At 43.3% G+C, this 18,141-nt stretch overlaps 1 protein-coding gene across 1 annotated transcript in view; it reads right to left on the reverse strand.

Annotated features, from left to right (window-relative positions):
* LMNB1 (lamin B1) overlaps positions 1-17,853 on the reverse strand; it is a 53,012-nt gene extending 35,159 nt beyond the window's left edge. The window contains exon 1 of the mRNA XM_055548748.1: positions 17,105-17,853. Coding sequence (XP_055404723.1) covers positions 17,105-17,463 — 359 coding nt within the window. The 5' untranslated portion in view covers positions 17,464-17,853. The remainder of the gene's footprint in view (positions 1-17,104) is intronic.
* Positions 17,854-18,141: the final 288 nt, after the last annotated feature.

The raw sequence follows: 18,141 nt of genomic DNA on the forward strand, positions 1-18,141 counted from the left end.
GAAGCTGGGAATTCTCTGGTGGTCCAGTGGTTAGGACTACATGCGTCTACCGTAGGGGGCATGGGTTCCATCCCTGGTCAAGGACCTAAGATCCCACAAGCCAAGTGGCGTGGCCAAAAAATAAACATAAATAAATAAACTGAGCAGTCAACACATTAGCAACAACCCAATCAAAATCAGGTAAACTCTAATCAGATTAAAATTAGGAAAAACATTAAGCAAGATCAACACTGGACCACAGAACCATTTCTCTGAACAAGAGAAATCCACTGACATAAACAGACACAAGAGAGAGGAATGGAAAAAAACAGTTTAAGTTCTAACAAAAAAGTGACTTACTAGGGGAAAAAAACAACCAAAATCACAACTTTGTTATGCCAGGTCACTGATCTGGGTGTGTGGAAACTAGCAATGAACAAAACATATCGAGTCCCTGATCTTACAGAAGGCACATTATACTGGTGCTAAGTGCTAAGTCGCTTCAGTCATGTCCGACTCTGCGCGACCCCATAGACAGCAGCCTGCCAGGCTCCCCTGTCCCTGGGATTCTCCAGGCAAGAACACTGGAGTGGGTTGCCATTTCCTTCTCCAATGCATGAAAGTGAAAAGTCAAAGTGAAGTCACTCAGTCCTGTCCGACTCTTAGCAACCCCATGGACTGCAGCCTTCCAGGTTCCTCCATCCATGGGATATTCCAGGCAAGAGTTCTGGAGTGGGGTGCCATTGCCTTCTCCAACATTATACTGGGGAGAGACACAAATACATATACAGCAGGAATAATCAATATTTCAAAGAAAAATAATTCAGAATAAAGAGTTAGAGAAAGGGGAGGATGATCATTTTATATAGTGTGCTCAGAAAGAGACTGATTTTATGTCACCAGCCATTTTTAACATCAGAAAAATCACTTTTCAAACCCAGATTTTATCCAGCTATACAATTACTATCATTAGCTATTTCACTGGTCCTCTATGGGTTATGTGCAACCCAATTTAAAGAGAAAATAGTCTCCTACAAAAAAGGTTATACTGCTACTGCTAAGTCACTTCAGTCGTGTCCGACTCTGTGTGACCCCATAGACAGCAGCCCACCAGGCTCCCCCGTCCCTGGGATCCTCCAGGCAAGAACACTGGAGTGGGTTGCCATTTCCTTCTCCAATGCATGAAAGTGAAAAGTGAAAGGGAAGTCGCTCAGTTGCGTCTGACTCTTAGCGACCCCATGGACTACAGCCTACCAGGCTCCTCCATCCATGGGATTTTCCAGGCAAGAGTACTAGAGTGGGGTGCCATTGCCTTCTCTGAAAATGGTTATTACTAAGTCAATAATTATTATGGGGAAGCCTAGAGAGTCCTAGGAAATGTGCTGATACAAGAAGAAGCAAAATCAGACCCCAGCCCTGTGCACAAAGAGATTCCAGTCCAGTAGGAGAACCAATGAATCACATAAAATTGTCTTAACAAATCAAACCTATCAGCAACATCCCTAAGAAACAGAAAAAAGTACACAGTGCTGATAGAGTACATAATGTAACTTCCAAGTAAAAATGGCACATTAAACATGGCTCCACTATTACCCCATCCAGAAACACAACTGAGTAACAAACTGACAAGGAAAGAACAACATTTTAGAAGCTAAAATCAGATGAGCGGAAATGAGCTTAGCCAACCCTAGAGGCCCAATCTCAAGCCAGACACAGGGCTATGTGAGAAATAACCTAATTTATACTGCAGATACTGTTGATACCCCAGTAACCTGAAGTAGGACTAGATGAAAATCTATTTGAGAGGCTAAGCAGACAATACTCTATGTTCCTGGGCCAATGGCTCCTCATTCACCAGGATAAAAAAGGAAAAGTTTACTCTCTAAGGAGAAAAACAGAACCTCAGACCTGGCGCCACCTGAACAGCCAAAGGCAGCACTATCATACGGAAAAGGCAGAATTCCAGTGGACTTTTACAGATGCTGATGCTGCCTCTCAATCTCCCTCAACTTAAAGTACACTGTACAGACAAAACCCAAGACAGAAGACTTGAAGACACTGACACTGGTGTTTCCAACTAAATGATTCCACTGTTACACAATGATGCTTAGTCAAGAAGCTCCATTCATGCATACAGCTTCCCACTTTTAGAGCCCTGCTTCTGAATATAAAGGACATATAACAGTCATCAGACCTTTGAGAAAAAATCTCACTGTAAACTGACTCACCCAATGTCCATTCCACCCTCCTAGTTGTAAACTACATTTGCCAGAATCTCTTGCAGCTAGGATTCTGGATGCAAAGTATATACTCTCGCTGCTGCTGCTGCTGCTGCTGCTGCTAAGTCACTTCAGTCGTGTCTGACTCTGTGCGACCCCATAGATGGGAGGCCACCAGACTCCCCCATCCCTGGGATTCTCCAGGCAAGAACACTGGAGTGGGTTGCCATACATCCATAATATAAAAGAAGGAAGTATCACAGGGCTACCTTCCTAGTATTTGTGGCAATTTCTCTGCTGACAAGCACGGTCAACACCACATACATTACTATAGTGATTTTGAAATCAGGAACACGTTCCTCCAATTTTGAGACTGTTTTGGCTATTCTGGATACCATGGATTTCCATTTACATTTTAGGCTTAGCATGACAATTTCTACAAAAGAGACAAATGTGATTCTGAGAGAGATTGCATTGAATCTGTGGGTCAGTTTGGGGAGAATTGCCAGCTTAACAATATTAAAATGTCCAGAGACAGCTGTGGGCTTAGGAAGCCTTTGGGCAACTGACTGCTGATGGGTGGGGCTGTATGCCCCACTGGTTGTTTGCTAGGCCTGAGGAGTCAGAGCTTACAGGCTGCTGAGTAGGGCCAAGCCTTGGTGATGGCGACCCAGGCAAGATGTCCACCTCAAGGAGAGTTTGTGCAGATGGATACTCCTGATATGTTCACCATCAGATTTTATGACTCCAGAGTGAACCACAGCAGGCCCCCACCTCCACAGGAGACCCTTCAAGACCAGCAGCCTCAGATTCAAGATGTCCAGCTCCCCAAGGCAGACAGTGGCTGTGATGGTCATCACCTTCCACAAGTACTCCAAAACAAAAGGATATGTCCTACAAACTCTTTAACTTTTCAGTCATTAGTACTTCTTAGTAACAACAAAAGCTAGAAAACTGTAGGGCATGCTTTCAAAATCCTGAGGCAATATTCTTTACAACTTAGAATTCTACACCCAAAGTATCAATGCTTATGCAATGCAACTAGACAAGAAAAAAGCACAGATGCCAAATTATATTTCTATAATAAGATAAAACTAATAGAAAGCCTCCTGATTCCTACTGACTCGATGTCTTAACAACTGATATCATCTTTCTTTATAATTAAAACTAAATAAGTTGGGGGCAGGGGGGCGGAAAGCAAGGGAATTCCAAAAAAAAAATCTACTTCTGCTTCATTGACTATGCTAAAGTCTTTGATTGTGTGGATCACAACAATCTGTGGAATATTCTTAAAGATATAAGAATACCAAACCACCTTACCTGCCTCCTAAGAAACTGGTATGCAGGACAAGAAGCAACAGTTAGAACCAGACATGGAACAATGGACTGGTTCCAAATTGGGAAAGGAGTACGTCAAGGCTGTATATTGTCACCCTGCTTATTTAACTTATATACAGAGTACATCATGCAAAATGCCAGGCTAGAGGAATCACAAGCTGGAATCAAGATTGCTGGGAGAAATAGCAACAACCTCAGATATGCAGATGACACCACCCATATGGCAGAAAGAGAAGAGAAACTAAAGAGCCTCTTGATGAAGGTGAAAGAGGACAGTGAAAAAGCTGGCTTAAAACTCAAACATTCAAAAAACTAAGATCATGGCATCTGGTCCTATCACTTCAAAGCAAATAGACTGGGAAAATGCGGAAACAGTGTCAGATTTCATTTTCTTGAGCTCCAAAATCACTGCAGACGGTGACTGCAGCCACGAAATTAAAAGGCGTTTGTTTCTTGAAAGAATAGCTATGTCAAACCTAGACAGTGTTTCAAAAAGCAAAGACATCACTTTGCCCACAAAGGTCCATATAGTCAAAGCTATGTTTTCCCAGTAGTCATGTATGGATGTGAGAGATGAACCATAAAGAAGGCTGAGTGCCAAAGAACAGATGCTTTTGAACTGTGGTGCTGGAGAAGACTCCTGAGAGACCCTTGGACAGCAAGGAGATCAAACCAGTCAATCCTAAAGGAAATCAACCCTGAATATTCATTGGAAAGGCTGGTGCTGAAGCTGAGGCTCCAATACTTTGGCCACCTGACGTGAAAAGGCTGACTCACTGGAAAAGACCCTGATACTATGAAAAATCAAGGGCAAGAGAAGGGGCAACAGAGGATGAGATGGCTGAATGGTTTCACTGACTCAAGGGACATGAGTTTGAGCAAACTCAGGGAGATAGTGATGGATGGACACAGAAGCCTGGCGTGCTGCAGTTCATGGGTTCACAAAGAGTCTGACATAACTTAGTGACTGAACAGCAACAAGTAAGTGGGGAAAATACTATTTTCATAGGTAATCAAAAGGAAAAGCGGTACAGGAAAGGAAAACTATAGAACACTACTGAGTTCTGTTGAGGATTATGTTCACAGAATATAAGCCTCTCTGCTGTAACACAGTATGTGTTTCTGAAAACTCTTGCACATTAAAAATAAGAGAATGGGGAAAATAAGGTTGGAACCAATCATTCAAAAGTTACACAGCCATGTAACCAATGCACCAGCAGTAACATATTTAGTACACCAGGAGATAGATGGCTTGGGCAATGCAAACAGTCAGTTTAGTGCGGCTAGAGCTGCCTCAAGAGATCTCAGAGACGCACAACATCAGAGAGGCCTTGCTGATCTGCAGGAACTGAGACATTAGAGACAGAAATAGACTGAATACAACCAAGGCTATAAGAACAAAAGTAGAGTGCCTCTCTAGGGGAGGGAATCCTGGGTGCAGGATCCTTAACTTTGTTAAAATGGAATTGAAGTCAGAGCTTTCTTTTCCTCTGAACTCTACTCTTGATATTCTGACTCTCCTTTACTAGGAAAAGCCACATATAAATCAATACAACCTCCAATTATAATTATACCATTTCTCTATTTACCAGGCACATACGAGCAAATTGGTGCTCCAGGAGCATTTGCAGCAATGCTGCAATGAATGGTGCTTCATTAATACTTTATATACCAAAAGCTGACCTAAAGCTCATCTCAACTAAAATATAATGCATGACTATTAGGAGGAAAAGAGGAAGAAAAATTTGTATTATGAAGAACAGAAAGAAAACTCAATTCTTCATCTTCCATAGATGGGACTGAATAAAAAACTTCATGTTTGGAGGGGAGGGAGCAAAGCCAAGTACGGTATAAGCTGAAGCCAGACAGTCACTCAGGAGCCAGCTCATGAAGGGAAGAACATTTAGGTAGAATGACCATTATGTCCAAGTCTGTCTAGGGCAATTTCCACGGGCACCAGTTGTCCCAGCATAATTATCAATAGCTCTCTCTTTCACACACAGAAAGAAGTATCCCTGTTTGGATGCTAAATTATATGTCAATCTATTAGGTGATACTGAGGAGTTTAATCTTTACTCTAGAAGCCAGTCCTGGAAGCTACTTAAAAGTGTCTTAGACAAAGGCAGTGAAACAATCACATTTTTTAGTGCAGAATCTTAGAGGGATAAGTGTTCTGGTACCCTATCTAATGTTTCGCTACATAAACATCAAGTAAAAATCTACTTTAAATCGACCTTTAAGAACGTCTTCTTCCTTTCACATCAAGCACCCTTTGTGACCTACATGTTTATTCCCATTTCTTCTTTAATAATGGTCAGTGGCCTTTGACTAGCATTAGATGTTCCTCACAGTCAACAATATGCTCCCATGAACGAAAGTCAATGGATACTTTTTAGGCCTTATCAAACCAGCACTGCACTAACATTCCTTTGTAAATCTCCTTGTTCCATGACTCAAGTCTGAGCCTAATTCTCTTGCTATTACTTATTATCTTAGCTGTAGGTTTTCCATCCTCTACCTCATCCTCACATGTAGACGTTTTCCATCTCTGACTTTGTCCTTCTCTCTCTTTACCCCTCAATATCAGGCTCCAAAAACTGTATCTCCAATCAAGTCTCACCTCAGAGCTCCAGAGAAGTCCTCCAAATTGCTGGCATCTCCACCTAGCAATCTAGCAACAACTAACTGACTAACACCATTAACTTCTCATTAATTCTGAGTAGGATGCTTCACATCTGGTCCTTTCCTGCCAGTCTCTGGTAAGAGCAACTCCATCTCCCCAGGTGCTCCCATGCATGGAAGCCATCACCCAAGATTCCAATTTCCCTAACCTCGCACACTTAGTACCTCTTCAATCCACCTCTGCCCTTTCCCACTTCCTACCTCAGTTCAGGAGCCATAACCCCACATGCTCATACTAGTATTTCTACCTCTACTCTTTTTTTCCTCCACACAAAAGGCAGACTGATGATGTCAGTCTTCTGCCTGAAATTCTTGAGGCTCTTCATTACCTAAAATCAAACCCTCCCTCACCTCGTTTTTACTTTTCTGGGCTCCAAAATCACTACAGATGGTGACTGCAGCCATGAAATTAAAAGACACTTACTCCTTGGAAGAAAAGGTATGACCAACCTAGATAGCATGTTCAAAAGCAGAGACATTACTTTGCCAACAAAGGTTTGTCTAGTCAAGGCTATGGTTTTTACTGTGGACATGTATGGATGTGAGAGTTGGACTCTGAAGAAGGCTGAGCGCCGAAGAATTGATGCTTTTGAACTGTGGTGTTGGAGAAGACTCTTGAGAGTCCCTTGGACTGCAAGGAGATCCAACCAGTCCATTCTGAAGGAGATCAGCCCTGGGATTTCTTTGGAAGGAATGATGCTAAAGCTGAAACTCCAGTACTTTGGCCACCTCATGCGAAGAGCTGACTCATTGGAAAAGACTCTGATGCTGGGAGGGATTGGGGGCAAGAGGAGAAGGGGACGACAGAGGATGAGATGGCTGGATGGCATCATTGACTCGATGGATGTGAGTCTGAGTGAACTCCGGGAGTTGGTGATGGACAGGGAGGCCTGGTGTGCTGTGATTCATGGGGTCGCAAAGAGTCGGACACGACTGAGCAACTGATCTGATCTGATCTGATTTGATACAGCTCGAGTTTGCCCTTCTAAAGTTTTCCATTTAGAAGTCTACTTCCGTCTCAACATTCAGCTCAGATTTCCCTGCCTCCCCCAATTCTCCTCAGCAGCAGCTTTACAAGCTCCTTCTCTGCCCTGGCAGCCCCATTCCCCACAGCATGAGGAGGATACTGCTATCACAGCACTGATTACATCGTATTAGCATGTGCTTATGTGCTCAGTCGCTAAGTCGTGTCCAAATCTTTTGTGACCCCATGGACTGTGGCCCACCAAGTTCCTCTGTCCATGGGATTTCTCAGGCAAGAATACTAGAGTGGGTTGCCATTTCCTCCTCCGGGGGATCTTCCCAACCCAGGGATCCAACCTGTGTCTCCTACATTCGAAGGCACATTCTTTACAACTGAGCCACCAGGGAAGCCTGGATATGTATTAGCATATCGCCTTAGAATTTCAAACAGCTGCCTCAGTTACTTCACCAGTTTCCTCATCCTTTGAACAAGGTTATCATAAGGCTTAAAAGACAGTATCTGTAAAGCATCTAGCACAGTATCTGGCAAACACAAGAAGCACAAAATAAACATTAGTTCTTTTTGTCCTGCATCTTACACATGTATTCTAATCTCTCTAGGTCTCAATTTCTGAACCCACCAAGTGGGCTGGATAGACCTGATGATCCAAGTCTCCTCCTAGCAGTAAAAATGCTGTAATTCTATAAATGCAATAAATGCAAATGCAGTAAAGGGAAAATTTTATTTTAAAAGGACCAAGTAAACATACTAGCTAGGGATAGTCTCACTTTCATTCAGGTCTACAGCAAAGACATCAGCAAAAACCTAAGACTGTGACCCAAATGTGAATCTTTACTCCTTTATGCTTGCAACATGACCATAACAATAAAAATGATCAAGAACTAAAAGAAACCCCCAGAAACTAAATTCTCTGAAACACGAAAAGTACACCCATATACTGTCAGCGGAATCAAAAATTGGCAAAGTTGTAATTACTTTATGCAGTGGTTAACATTTAACCAATAAATTAGTTAACATTTAACCATTTTTAAGTTAACCAGGAGGAAAAAAAATCTTACACTGTCAGCAAGTGAGAAGATAATCATGGCCCTCTATGACCTCTCAGAAATTAGGTAGATATAGCCACTGCAAAACCTACATCTTTGGTCACAGTAAACTAATCCTACCCTAAAGGCTGTTGATGTATCTTTAAAATGATGATACAGCACATGTACTGACATGTAAATAAGTTCACAAAGCAGTGTAGCATGAAAGAAGGTTACGCATCAATATTTATCATGAGCCCATTTTTGTTAATTATATGGATATAAACAGGAAAATTTATTTTCCATAGAGTACATATAATTTTTGTGTAGCTATATATATATATATATATATATATATATATATATATATATAAATTCCCCAAGAACTGCCAAAGCACAAACCGTTTTATCAGAAAGATATACTGGGGGAGGTAGAGAGTTAAAAACTCCGATTAGAAAACACTGGACCCCAGAAATAACTGGCAACTTCAGTTAAAGGGGGTCCTGTCACACAATTGATACTTAGGGCTCATTCTCACTGTGCGTGCAAGAAATACATCTTCAGTGATGATACCTAATTCAAAAATACCTGCGATGACGTCATCCGGACAAATGAAAAGAACAAGCATATGGAGTGTATGGAGGGGAAAAACACGGAGCACGTTTTTATAGAGCTTCATCTTTCATTCCGTGTGTTTACTTCCTTGAATCTGGGTACACCAAAAGAATGCCTAGTCCATCCTCCTAGTTTAAATAAACAACTCCAAAAGTTATCTTGCTTTACCAAACATCCTTTGAAAGCATGGGAAGGAAGCATCATGATGGTTTCATTACTTAGAACCTGTCGCCTAGACTTTAATACCAATTCTAGGCAGCAATCCTTCCCATTCTTCCCTTGAAAATTAAAGTGATATTTACCATGATGTTATATACCTCTCATATTAAGGCTAGGGAGTTACTGGCAACTTGTTTCTACCAGGGCAGAATCAGGACATAAACAGAAGACCAAGTAATACATGAGATCAAGGTTTTTGGAGTTTTTTTTTTCAATTAGCTATACTACATACAAAGAAAAGTCCCTGGAGCAGATTAGCATTTATTATTTTAGATTTGAAAACTAGAAAATATGAATATTAAAACAACCTGCAGGATTGTTTAGTCTATGCACCTAAATTTTATTCTCTGTGACCAAAATATGTATAAAGTCAACAGAATGAATATATACAGTAAGTCCAATATACAGTAAGTTCCTTTTCCCCTGAGGAAAGTAAGAGAAAAATAAATAGCTTATGTGATTTACATTGCATTTCAGTATGCTTCCTAATTTCTTCAAATTGCCAATCCTGCTAAAAACCCACCCATTAATATAAGACAAGTAAGTGAAATACTAGAAAAAGGTCTGAGTTTCTTCATTCTTCCTGAGATTCAGAAAACGACTACTTACATCTTATCCCAATTATTCAGATGAGGAAATGAAGGTTCAAAGAACTGAAGTTACCTGTCCCAAATCACAAAAAGTAAGAAGTCCTACTATATCTCAGGCTACCATGAGACACATGATTGACAAGTGTCCCAAACATACTTGTTAGTAGCACATCAGCACCTGTACACAATTTTTAATGAAAACACACAAATCCAAAATTTCCAACAGAAGTTTCCTTACTAATGTACTGACAAAGCAAAAGTCAGAGGAATGTCATTTTCCTGAAGGAATATACTATGTAGGCTTGATCCCCTCAACCTGAAACCTATCCCACTCAAAATTTGCTTGGGGATGGAAGTAGAAAGCCTACATATCTTCAGATGCATATGCAGCATGAAAAAATACAACCAACATTAAACTTTATTCTGTTTGGAGAAAAGACATTCTTTTCACAAAATTATATTTAAAAATCTTAGCACCAACTTTTGAAAAGATATGAAATTCCACTTTAACAAAACATTTGTCCAGTACCTCAAAGATTAATATGAAAAAACGCTGGCTTTGAAGCCTAATATCTATAATATACTAAACTAAGTTTCCTGGGATATCCTTTAAAAATTTTTTTTTTAAATGAAGAAATGTAAGTTGACTTGCTCAGCATCTCAAACAATCCTACAGCATCCATTGTATTAGTTACATTCTAGTGAGAAAGCTGAGCGCAGAAGAATTGATGCTTTTGAACTGTGGTGTTGGAAAACTCTTGAGAGTCCCCTGGACTGCAAGGAGATCCAACCAGTCCATCCTAAAGGAAATCAGTCCTCGGTGTTCATTGGAAGGACTGATGTTGAAGCTGAAACTCCAATATTTTGGCCACATGATGTGACGAGCTGACTCATTTGAAAAGACCCTGATGTTGGGAAAGACCGAAGGCAGGAAAAGGGGATGACAGAGGATGAGATGGTTAGGTGGCATCACCGACTCAATGGACATGAGTCTGGGTAAACTCCAGGAGTTGGTGATGGACAGGGAGGCCTGGCGTGCTGCGATTCATGGGGTCGCAAAGACTCGGATATGACTGAGCGACTGAACTGAGCTCGCATTTCCACTTTCCTAATTATTCATAATTCTCAAAAAAGAGAAGATCACTATAGAGTTAATTTTGCATCAAGTTTGAATATCTACTACGAATCAATCAATCAAATTTGTGTTTGACGAACAGAGTACAACTTCTAGAACCTGATAAGCCAAGTGAAGTTACTAAGCAGTCAATTAAAAAACATAAATCATTCCTTTCCTATACATAAGTCCAGAGCTCTAACGCTTACTTACGTTTTCATTAATTCATTTGGTGACAAAATTTGACCTGAATGGATATGAGGCTATTTTTAGACATTTTTCTCCACTTACTGTGACTATTAATATCTTTCCTTGCAGAAATATCTATTTCATAGAGTGCTACCCCAGACCCCACTGGGGGTGTCATATACAGTACATGCCTATTACCTTCTTACATTTGGAATTGCTTTTAATTCCAAACACATGTGGCCATGTGAGTTTTACATGAAAGACTGTGGACTTATACCACTGAAGGAAAAAAAGGTATGTATCCATGTAATTAGTTACTAAACAATCATTCAACATTATTATCTCTTATATTTAGTTTTTCTGCATAATTAGCTAATACTGAAATTCTCAATTAAATCCATTTTTTACTTTTTGTTTAAAGTGTTGATTGATGGTATGCATCATTTTTTGCAAGTGTTCCCCAAAAACCTTCCAATGAAACATACTAAATAATTAGGCTTTAAGTTCAGTTTGGTAGCTCAGTCGTGTCTGACTCTTTGCAACCCCATGGACTGCAGCATGCCAGGCTCCCCTGTCCATCACCAACTCCCGGAGCCTAATCAAACTCATGTCCATCGTGTCAGTGATGCCATCCAACCATCTTATCCTCTTGTCGTTCCCTTCTCCTCCCGCCTTCAATCTTTCCCAGCATCAGGGTCTTTTCCAATGAATCAGTTCTTCACATCAGATGGCCAATCACTCCTTCCAATGAATATTCAGGACTGATTTCCTTTAAGATGGACTGGTTGGATCTCTTTGCAGTCCAAGGGATTCTTGGAGTGAATCAAAGTAGCTGTATCTTAGATCTGAGATCAGTTTCCATGCAAGAGACCACCTGCACAGAAACTGTTGTCAAATTCTTTCTAACAGGACAAGCCTCTCCAAGAATTCTTCTGTCTTTGGACTTCCTTGGCAGTCCAGTGGTCAAGACTCCATGTTTCCACTGCAGGGCACATGGGTTCATCCCTGGTTGGGGACCCACACATGGAGAGGTGAGATTAAAACAAAGAATGCTAAAAATCAAAAAGGAACTAAGTAATTTTTGAATGTATAATTCTCTTAAGACTTGTTTTCCTAACCTAAATACACCCAAATGCTAAGACTAATTACAAAGACTTTGACTCCAAATAAGTTAGAGAAAATTATTCATAAATAAAAGAGCTCAATGGACCCAGATAGTAAAACATTACTTCTTTGTCATCCTACAAATTATACTTCAATTACATTGCTCAAAATTAAATGATTTCCAAGACTTCCATGCATTGATCTCCCCACTATACTCTTGACCAAAAAAGCAGTTAACAACAAATAAACCCACAGGATCAAAGTGAACAGAAAAGGGCTCATTAGCAAACATTTCAACAAATTTCTAGTAGATGAAATGTAGATAAATGTACCTAGCACAGATCATGCACACAAAGGCTACAAGAGAAAGTGAAGCAGAATTAAAATGATGGATTAACCCATGAAACAGCTTTGCACCTCACCCTCTTGGGCACCCCTTAACATAAATGCGGGCTTTCCAACAAGTGGGCCAAGAGTACATTCCATTCATATATAAAGAAGTCCTAGTTTGCTCTTTCACTCAGAAAAGTAGGAAGGAGCTACCTAAACAATCCAACATTTATTTTCAAGCATTACCTAGTCCTTCACTTGAAAATGTAGACTACCAAGGATCAGTAATTGACAAAAATTAGTAGGGAAAAAAAAAAAAACAAACCGAAACAAAAGAACAAGTAACCAGGGAAAAAAACAGATAATCCAATGAGCAGAAGAGAATTTTAAAAAGAAAACTAAATATTACCCTCAGACAGATTAAAGAAAATAATGCATCCTTAAACAGATACAAGTTGAATAAAGAGAAATATCTGTATAAAGATTTCTTGGAATTAAAAGTATGACTCTGCCTGTAAAATGTCACTACCGAGCTGGAGAAAAGCAAAGTGATCTCCAGAACAAAAAAATGATTATGAGAAAACAAGATACCCAAGACTTCAACATTTTAACAAGAGAGAACTAAGAAAATAGAACTCAAAAAAAATATGCAATAAAGGTCCCAGAGCTAAATAAAGATCAAGGCTTGAAATAGAAAAGATGCATAACAACTACAATGCATAAGAGGATATCCATATCTAAGACCTATCACCATGCAATCCCAGAAAACCAGAATAAAAGAAAATCCCAAAGCTTTCAGAGAGGAAAAGAAAATCAAAAGCAATTACCAAAAAAAAAAAATAATAATAATACTGTGACTGGCATTAGATAGACAGTAACAACTGGGTGCTAGAAGACAGTGGGTCAATACGACACCTTCCAAGCTGTGAGGAAAAATTCTGAAGTGCAATTTTATAGCTAGCCCAACTATCAATCACGCATGAGACAAAAATTAGTTATTTTCGGACATACAAGACTTGGAAAGTTTAACTCTTGCCATCTTTTCTGAATAAGTAACTTAAAGCTTCTCCCAACAAAATGAACGAAGGAACCAAGGAACCAAAAATATGTGACACAGGAGGAAACTGGATCTAAATCAGGTATATTAGTCTGTTAGTTGCACACCATGTCTTAGGAGCAGGGAACTTAAGGAAAGAAAGTAGCCTCGCATAATAGATATTATAACTGCTGCTGCTGCTGCTGCTGCTAAGTCGCTTCAGTTGTGTCCGACTCTGTGAGACCCCAGAGACGGCAGCACACCAGGCTCCCCCATCCCTGGGATTTTCCAGGCAAGAATACTGGAGTGGGTTGCCATTTCCTTCTCCAATGCATGAAAGTGAAAAGTGAAAGTCAAGTCGCTCAGTCGTGTCTGACTCTTAGCAACCCCATGGACTGCAGCCTACCAGGCTCCTCCATCCATGGGATTTTCCAGGCAAGAGTACTAGAGTGGGGTGCCATTGCCTTCTCCAGATATCATAACTAGGTATCTTCAAAACATCTGAAGATACGCTAAACGAAAATTTCTCTTTAATCAGCAAGAAAGATGGAAGGCTATTTAAGAACAAAAGAAAGGATTGAAATATCAACGTAAAATGTGGCATGTTTTGAGGAGTTGATACTTACTAAAAAAGAAAATATATCTGACTCTGACAACAGAAATATATGCACAGGCTCTACATATATAAATATACATTAGATATATATCAAGCAATTTTTCTACCAAATCCCAGTAGACATCTAAAATATTGTTTTCAGTTGTCAAGTCCTCAGCGGAGAAGGCAATGGCACCCTACTCCAGTACTCTTGCTTGGAAAATCCCATGGACAGAGGGGCCTGGTGGGCTGCAGTCCATGAGGTCGCTAGGAGTCGGACACGACTGAGCGACTTCACTTTCACTTTTCACTTTCTTGCATTGGAGAAAGAAATGGCAACCCACTCCAGTGTTCTTGCCTGGAGAATCCCAGGCTGCTGTCTATGGGGTCGCACAGAGTCGGACACGACTAAAGCGACTTAGCAGCAGCAGCAGCAGTATCTGTTTGGCCACCTCATGCGAAGAGTTGACTCATTGGAAAATACTCTGATGCTGGAAGGGATTGGGGCAGGAGGAGAAGGGGATGACAGAGGATGAGATGGCTGGATGGCATCACCGACTTGATGGACGTGAGTTTGAGTGAACTCTGGGAGTTGGTGATGGACAGGGAGGCCTGGCGTGCTGCAATTCATGGGGTCGCAAAGAGTTGGACACGATTGAGCGACTGAACTGAACTGAACCGAGTATCTGTTACCCTAGCATTATATCACATACACTGATTTCATTGATTCTAATAATAATACACATATTCTTCACTTTCTCATCTTGCTGAAACCAGCATGCATTTTACAATCCATGCAGAGCCTTCTACCACTACAGTCAGCCAGGTGGCAGTCTTGTTACTATGTAAAAAAAACCTTCCAAGTGGATGCCTTCTGGAAAGATAATAAAAGCACCAAAAATGTTTCAGATTATATGAAACACGATTCTTACTTACTTGCTGAGTATCTCCCCTATATTAACATAAGAGCAGTAACTTTTTTTTTTTTAATCCCTGTATCCTCCACATAAAACAGTGACTGGCACATAACAGATACTTGATCTGTGTCACAGTTAACATCCCTGAAACCAGGATGGGTACAACAGGATATATCCTACATATTTGGCCCTGAAATTTCTTTTTTCTTAGTGGTACATATGATACTGGTGAATCACATAAGCAATAGCATCCAAGATAAGAAATTCAGTAACAACAAATTTGGAGGAAGAGGGGGACAGCAGTGACAGTACTGACCCATTTCAAAAGCTGACTCCAAAGGTTGAAAAATCCAGGAAACAGAAATACAAGTTGTTTGTTTGTTTGTTTGTTTTTGGCCAAGAGGCAAGCGGGGATAATAGTTACCAGACCATCTCGCACCAAGGATGGAACCCATGTGTGCCCCCTGCATTCTGCCATATTCAGCAGGATCTTAACCCCTGGACTGCTCAGAAGTCCCAGCTTATTATTTTATTTTGTGGAACTAAATACTCAAAGAAATAAAAACAAAAAGAGCTAAATGTGATATGTCTCCTGGAAAGAGTCAGGAGACATCATTTATCACTATAAGCCAATCTATATAGGATTTTAGTTTTACCAAGTGTACATACTCTTTCTGAACCGTTTTTCAAATATCTAACATAGGGGAGGTTGAAATTCACATATACAAAACCACAGGGACCCAGATAGGGATATTTACACGGATGGAGACAGAAAGACACTCAGGGGAACACAAAGTAAAAGTCAGAACCAGGTATCTCCAGAAATTTCAATTGGCAAGAGGGGATGGACACCACCGGAATTCTGGTGGCAAACAGCAATACTCTAAAGCGTGACATCAACACTAACTGCCTACTGGTGATAATTATGCCATTATTTTTTGCCTCACAAAGGCAAGGTAGGATCGGCAAAGTTTATCTTTGTGCCCTGGACTGATAATTCACACTCTCTTACGAGAATTAATTACAAGCTTTCCTTCGTTCGATCCCTGGATTGAGAAGATCCCCTGGAGAAGGAAACAGCAACCCACTCCAGTATTCTTGCCCCTGGGAAATCCCATGGACAGAGGAGCCCGACGGGCTACAGTCCACCGGCTCGCAGAAGAGTCCGACACGAGTTAGCGATTAAACAGCAACAACTACAAACTCCTTCACCACAACTCTCCACATTTATACAACACCCCTTTCACCTGCTCTGGCCTGTCAACACGACAGTTGAGGGGACTGTGCTAGGTCTATCTTACATTCGAAAAATCAAGTGACTATTTCTTGGCGATGCAAAAGTTAGGCGAGAGGACTGTTGCCGGGGGGCGGGTAGGTGGTCCGGCGATCGGAGAGCAGTAGCCACACAGACAAAAACTCAGCTTGCAAAGTTCTGTGCAAAGCATCCAAGGACCCGCTTCTGTCTCCACAGAAAGGACACCTTTCCCCAAAGCTAACCAGCTTGAAAAACCCAACTTGCCAGGAGCAGAGAGTGGCGCGCGGTTCAGACTCCTCCCCTCCCTCCGTGCGCAAGGCAGGCGCAGAACGAGCGCAAAATGTCACAGGGCCAAGACTAAGCGCGCCAAAGCGGGTCCCACCCCCGGGAGACGCCGGAGGCAGGTCCCTCCCCTTCCTCTCTCTCGGCCCGCGCAGAGCTCATTCATTCTCCAAGCGGGCAGCGGGATCTCCCCAGACAGCCATTCCTGCACCGCAAACCCACCAGACGCTTTGTCTCCGGCCTGGCCGGAAACCGGGGCGCGCATTTAAGCGCGCGCCCTGACGCCACCTCTCCGCACCTGGCGCCCGCAGAGTCCCGGGGCGGAAAAGGTTATGGATCTTACGGTCCGAATCCCTAAGCCGGGCGCTCGTCGTTGGCGGGCCCACGCACGCACTTCGCCAGGTCCTACTAGGAATCCAAGATCGGGAAATGTGCATCCCCGTCCCACTATCACTATTGCTTGAGGGCTCTGCGCTTTTGCCCAGAATGAAAAACACTAGATTCTTTCTTCTTGGAGACCGAGACCCTGCCCGTTCCGAAGGGCGTGGGCACTCCGTCCCTCGCCTCCCGCCCGAGCGGCAGCCCCCGGTCCGTGTGTGAGGTACAGCGGCCGCCAGGCAAGCACTCACTTGAGGAGCAGCTGGTCGTGCTCGGCCTTGAACTTGCCCAGCTCGATCTGCAGCTTCGCGCGCTCGCGGGCCGTGTCGTCGAGCGCGCGTCGCGCGTCGGCCAGCTCGGTCTCGTAGAGCGCCTTGAGGCCGGTGAGCTCGCGGCCGCGCACCTCCTCACGCTCCGTCACCTGCAGCTGCAGCGCGCTGTTCTCCGTCTCCAGGCTGCGCACCTTGTCGATGTACACGGCCAGTCGATCGTTGAGCTCGCGCAGCTCCTCCTTCTCTTGGAGTCGCGACAGCCGCGTGGGGCTCAGCGGCGTGGCGGGGCCGCCGGCGCGACTGCCGCTCCGCGGCGGCACGGGGGTCGCTGTCGCCATGGCGATCGGCGGGGAGAGCGGAGCGCGGAGGCCGCGGGCAGCGCCGGGACACGGAGGGGGCTGCAGAAGGCGAAGCGGGAAAGAAGGCACGAACCGGCGACCCGCGCTCGAGGAGAGGCCGCCGTGGGGAGGAAAGACGGAGGACTCGGGGGTGGCGGGAGACGGGTTACAACACAAAGGGCAAAGGGGGAAGACCGCGAATCAATCAAACATAAAACGCCCTTTGTAAAAAAAAAAAAACAGGCACAGACACACACGCGCGCACACACACACAAACGGTCGGGAAATACGAGGCGAGGGTGCCCGAAAGGGCCGAGCAGAGTCCGCGCGCCGCCGCCACCGCCGAGTCTCCCGCCCGCAGCACTTTGTTTCCTCTCAGGCGGCGCAGAGCCGCGGGCGGGGGGAGGAGGGCGGAGGGGCGGGCTGGCTGCGAGCCGCGGGGGGCGGAGGTGGCGCGGGCGGCGGCGCCGCGCTCCCTCCCCAAGATGGCCGGCGTGCTCCGGCATCGCCACGTGACCGTCGGGGGCCAACGAGGAGCCCGCAGCTCGGGGGCCGGGCCTGTAAATTCAAAATCGGGCCCTCAGGCAACCGTCGGCTCCGCGCGCCTGGCTGGGCGTGGCTGGGGAAAGGGCCGAGGGCGGCAGGGAGGGGCAACAGGGACTGCTCACGCCGCGGCCG

This window comes from Bubalus kerabau, chromosome 1 (genome assembly GCF_029407905.1).
Source record: "Bubalus kerabau isolate K-KA32 ecotype Philippines breed swamp buffalo chromosome 1, PCC_UOA_SB_1v2, whole genome shotgun sequence".
Classification (NCBI taxonomy): domain Eukaryota; kingdom Metazoa; phylum Chordata; class Mammalia; order Artiodactyla; family Bovidae; genus Bubalus; species Bubalus kerabau.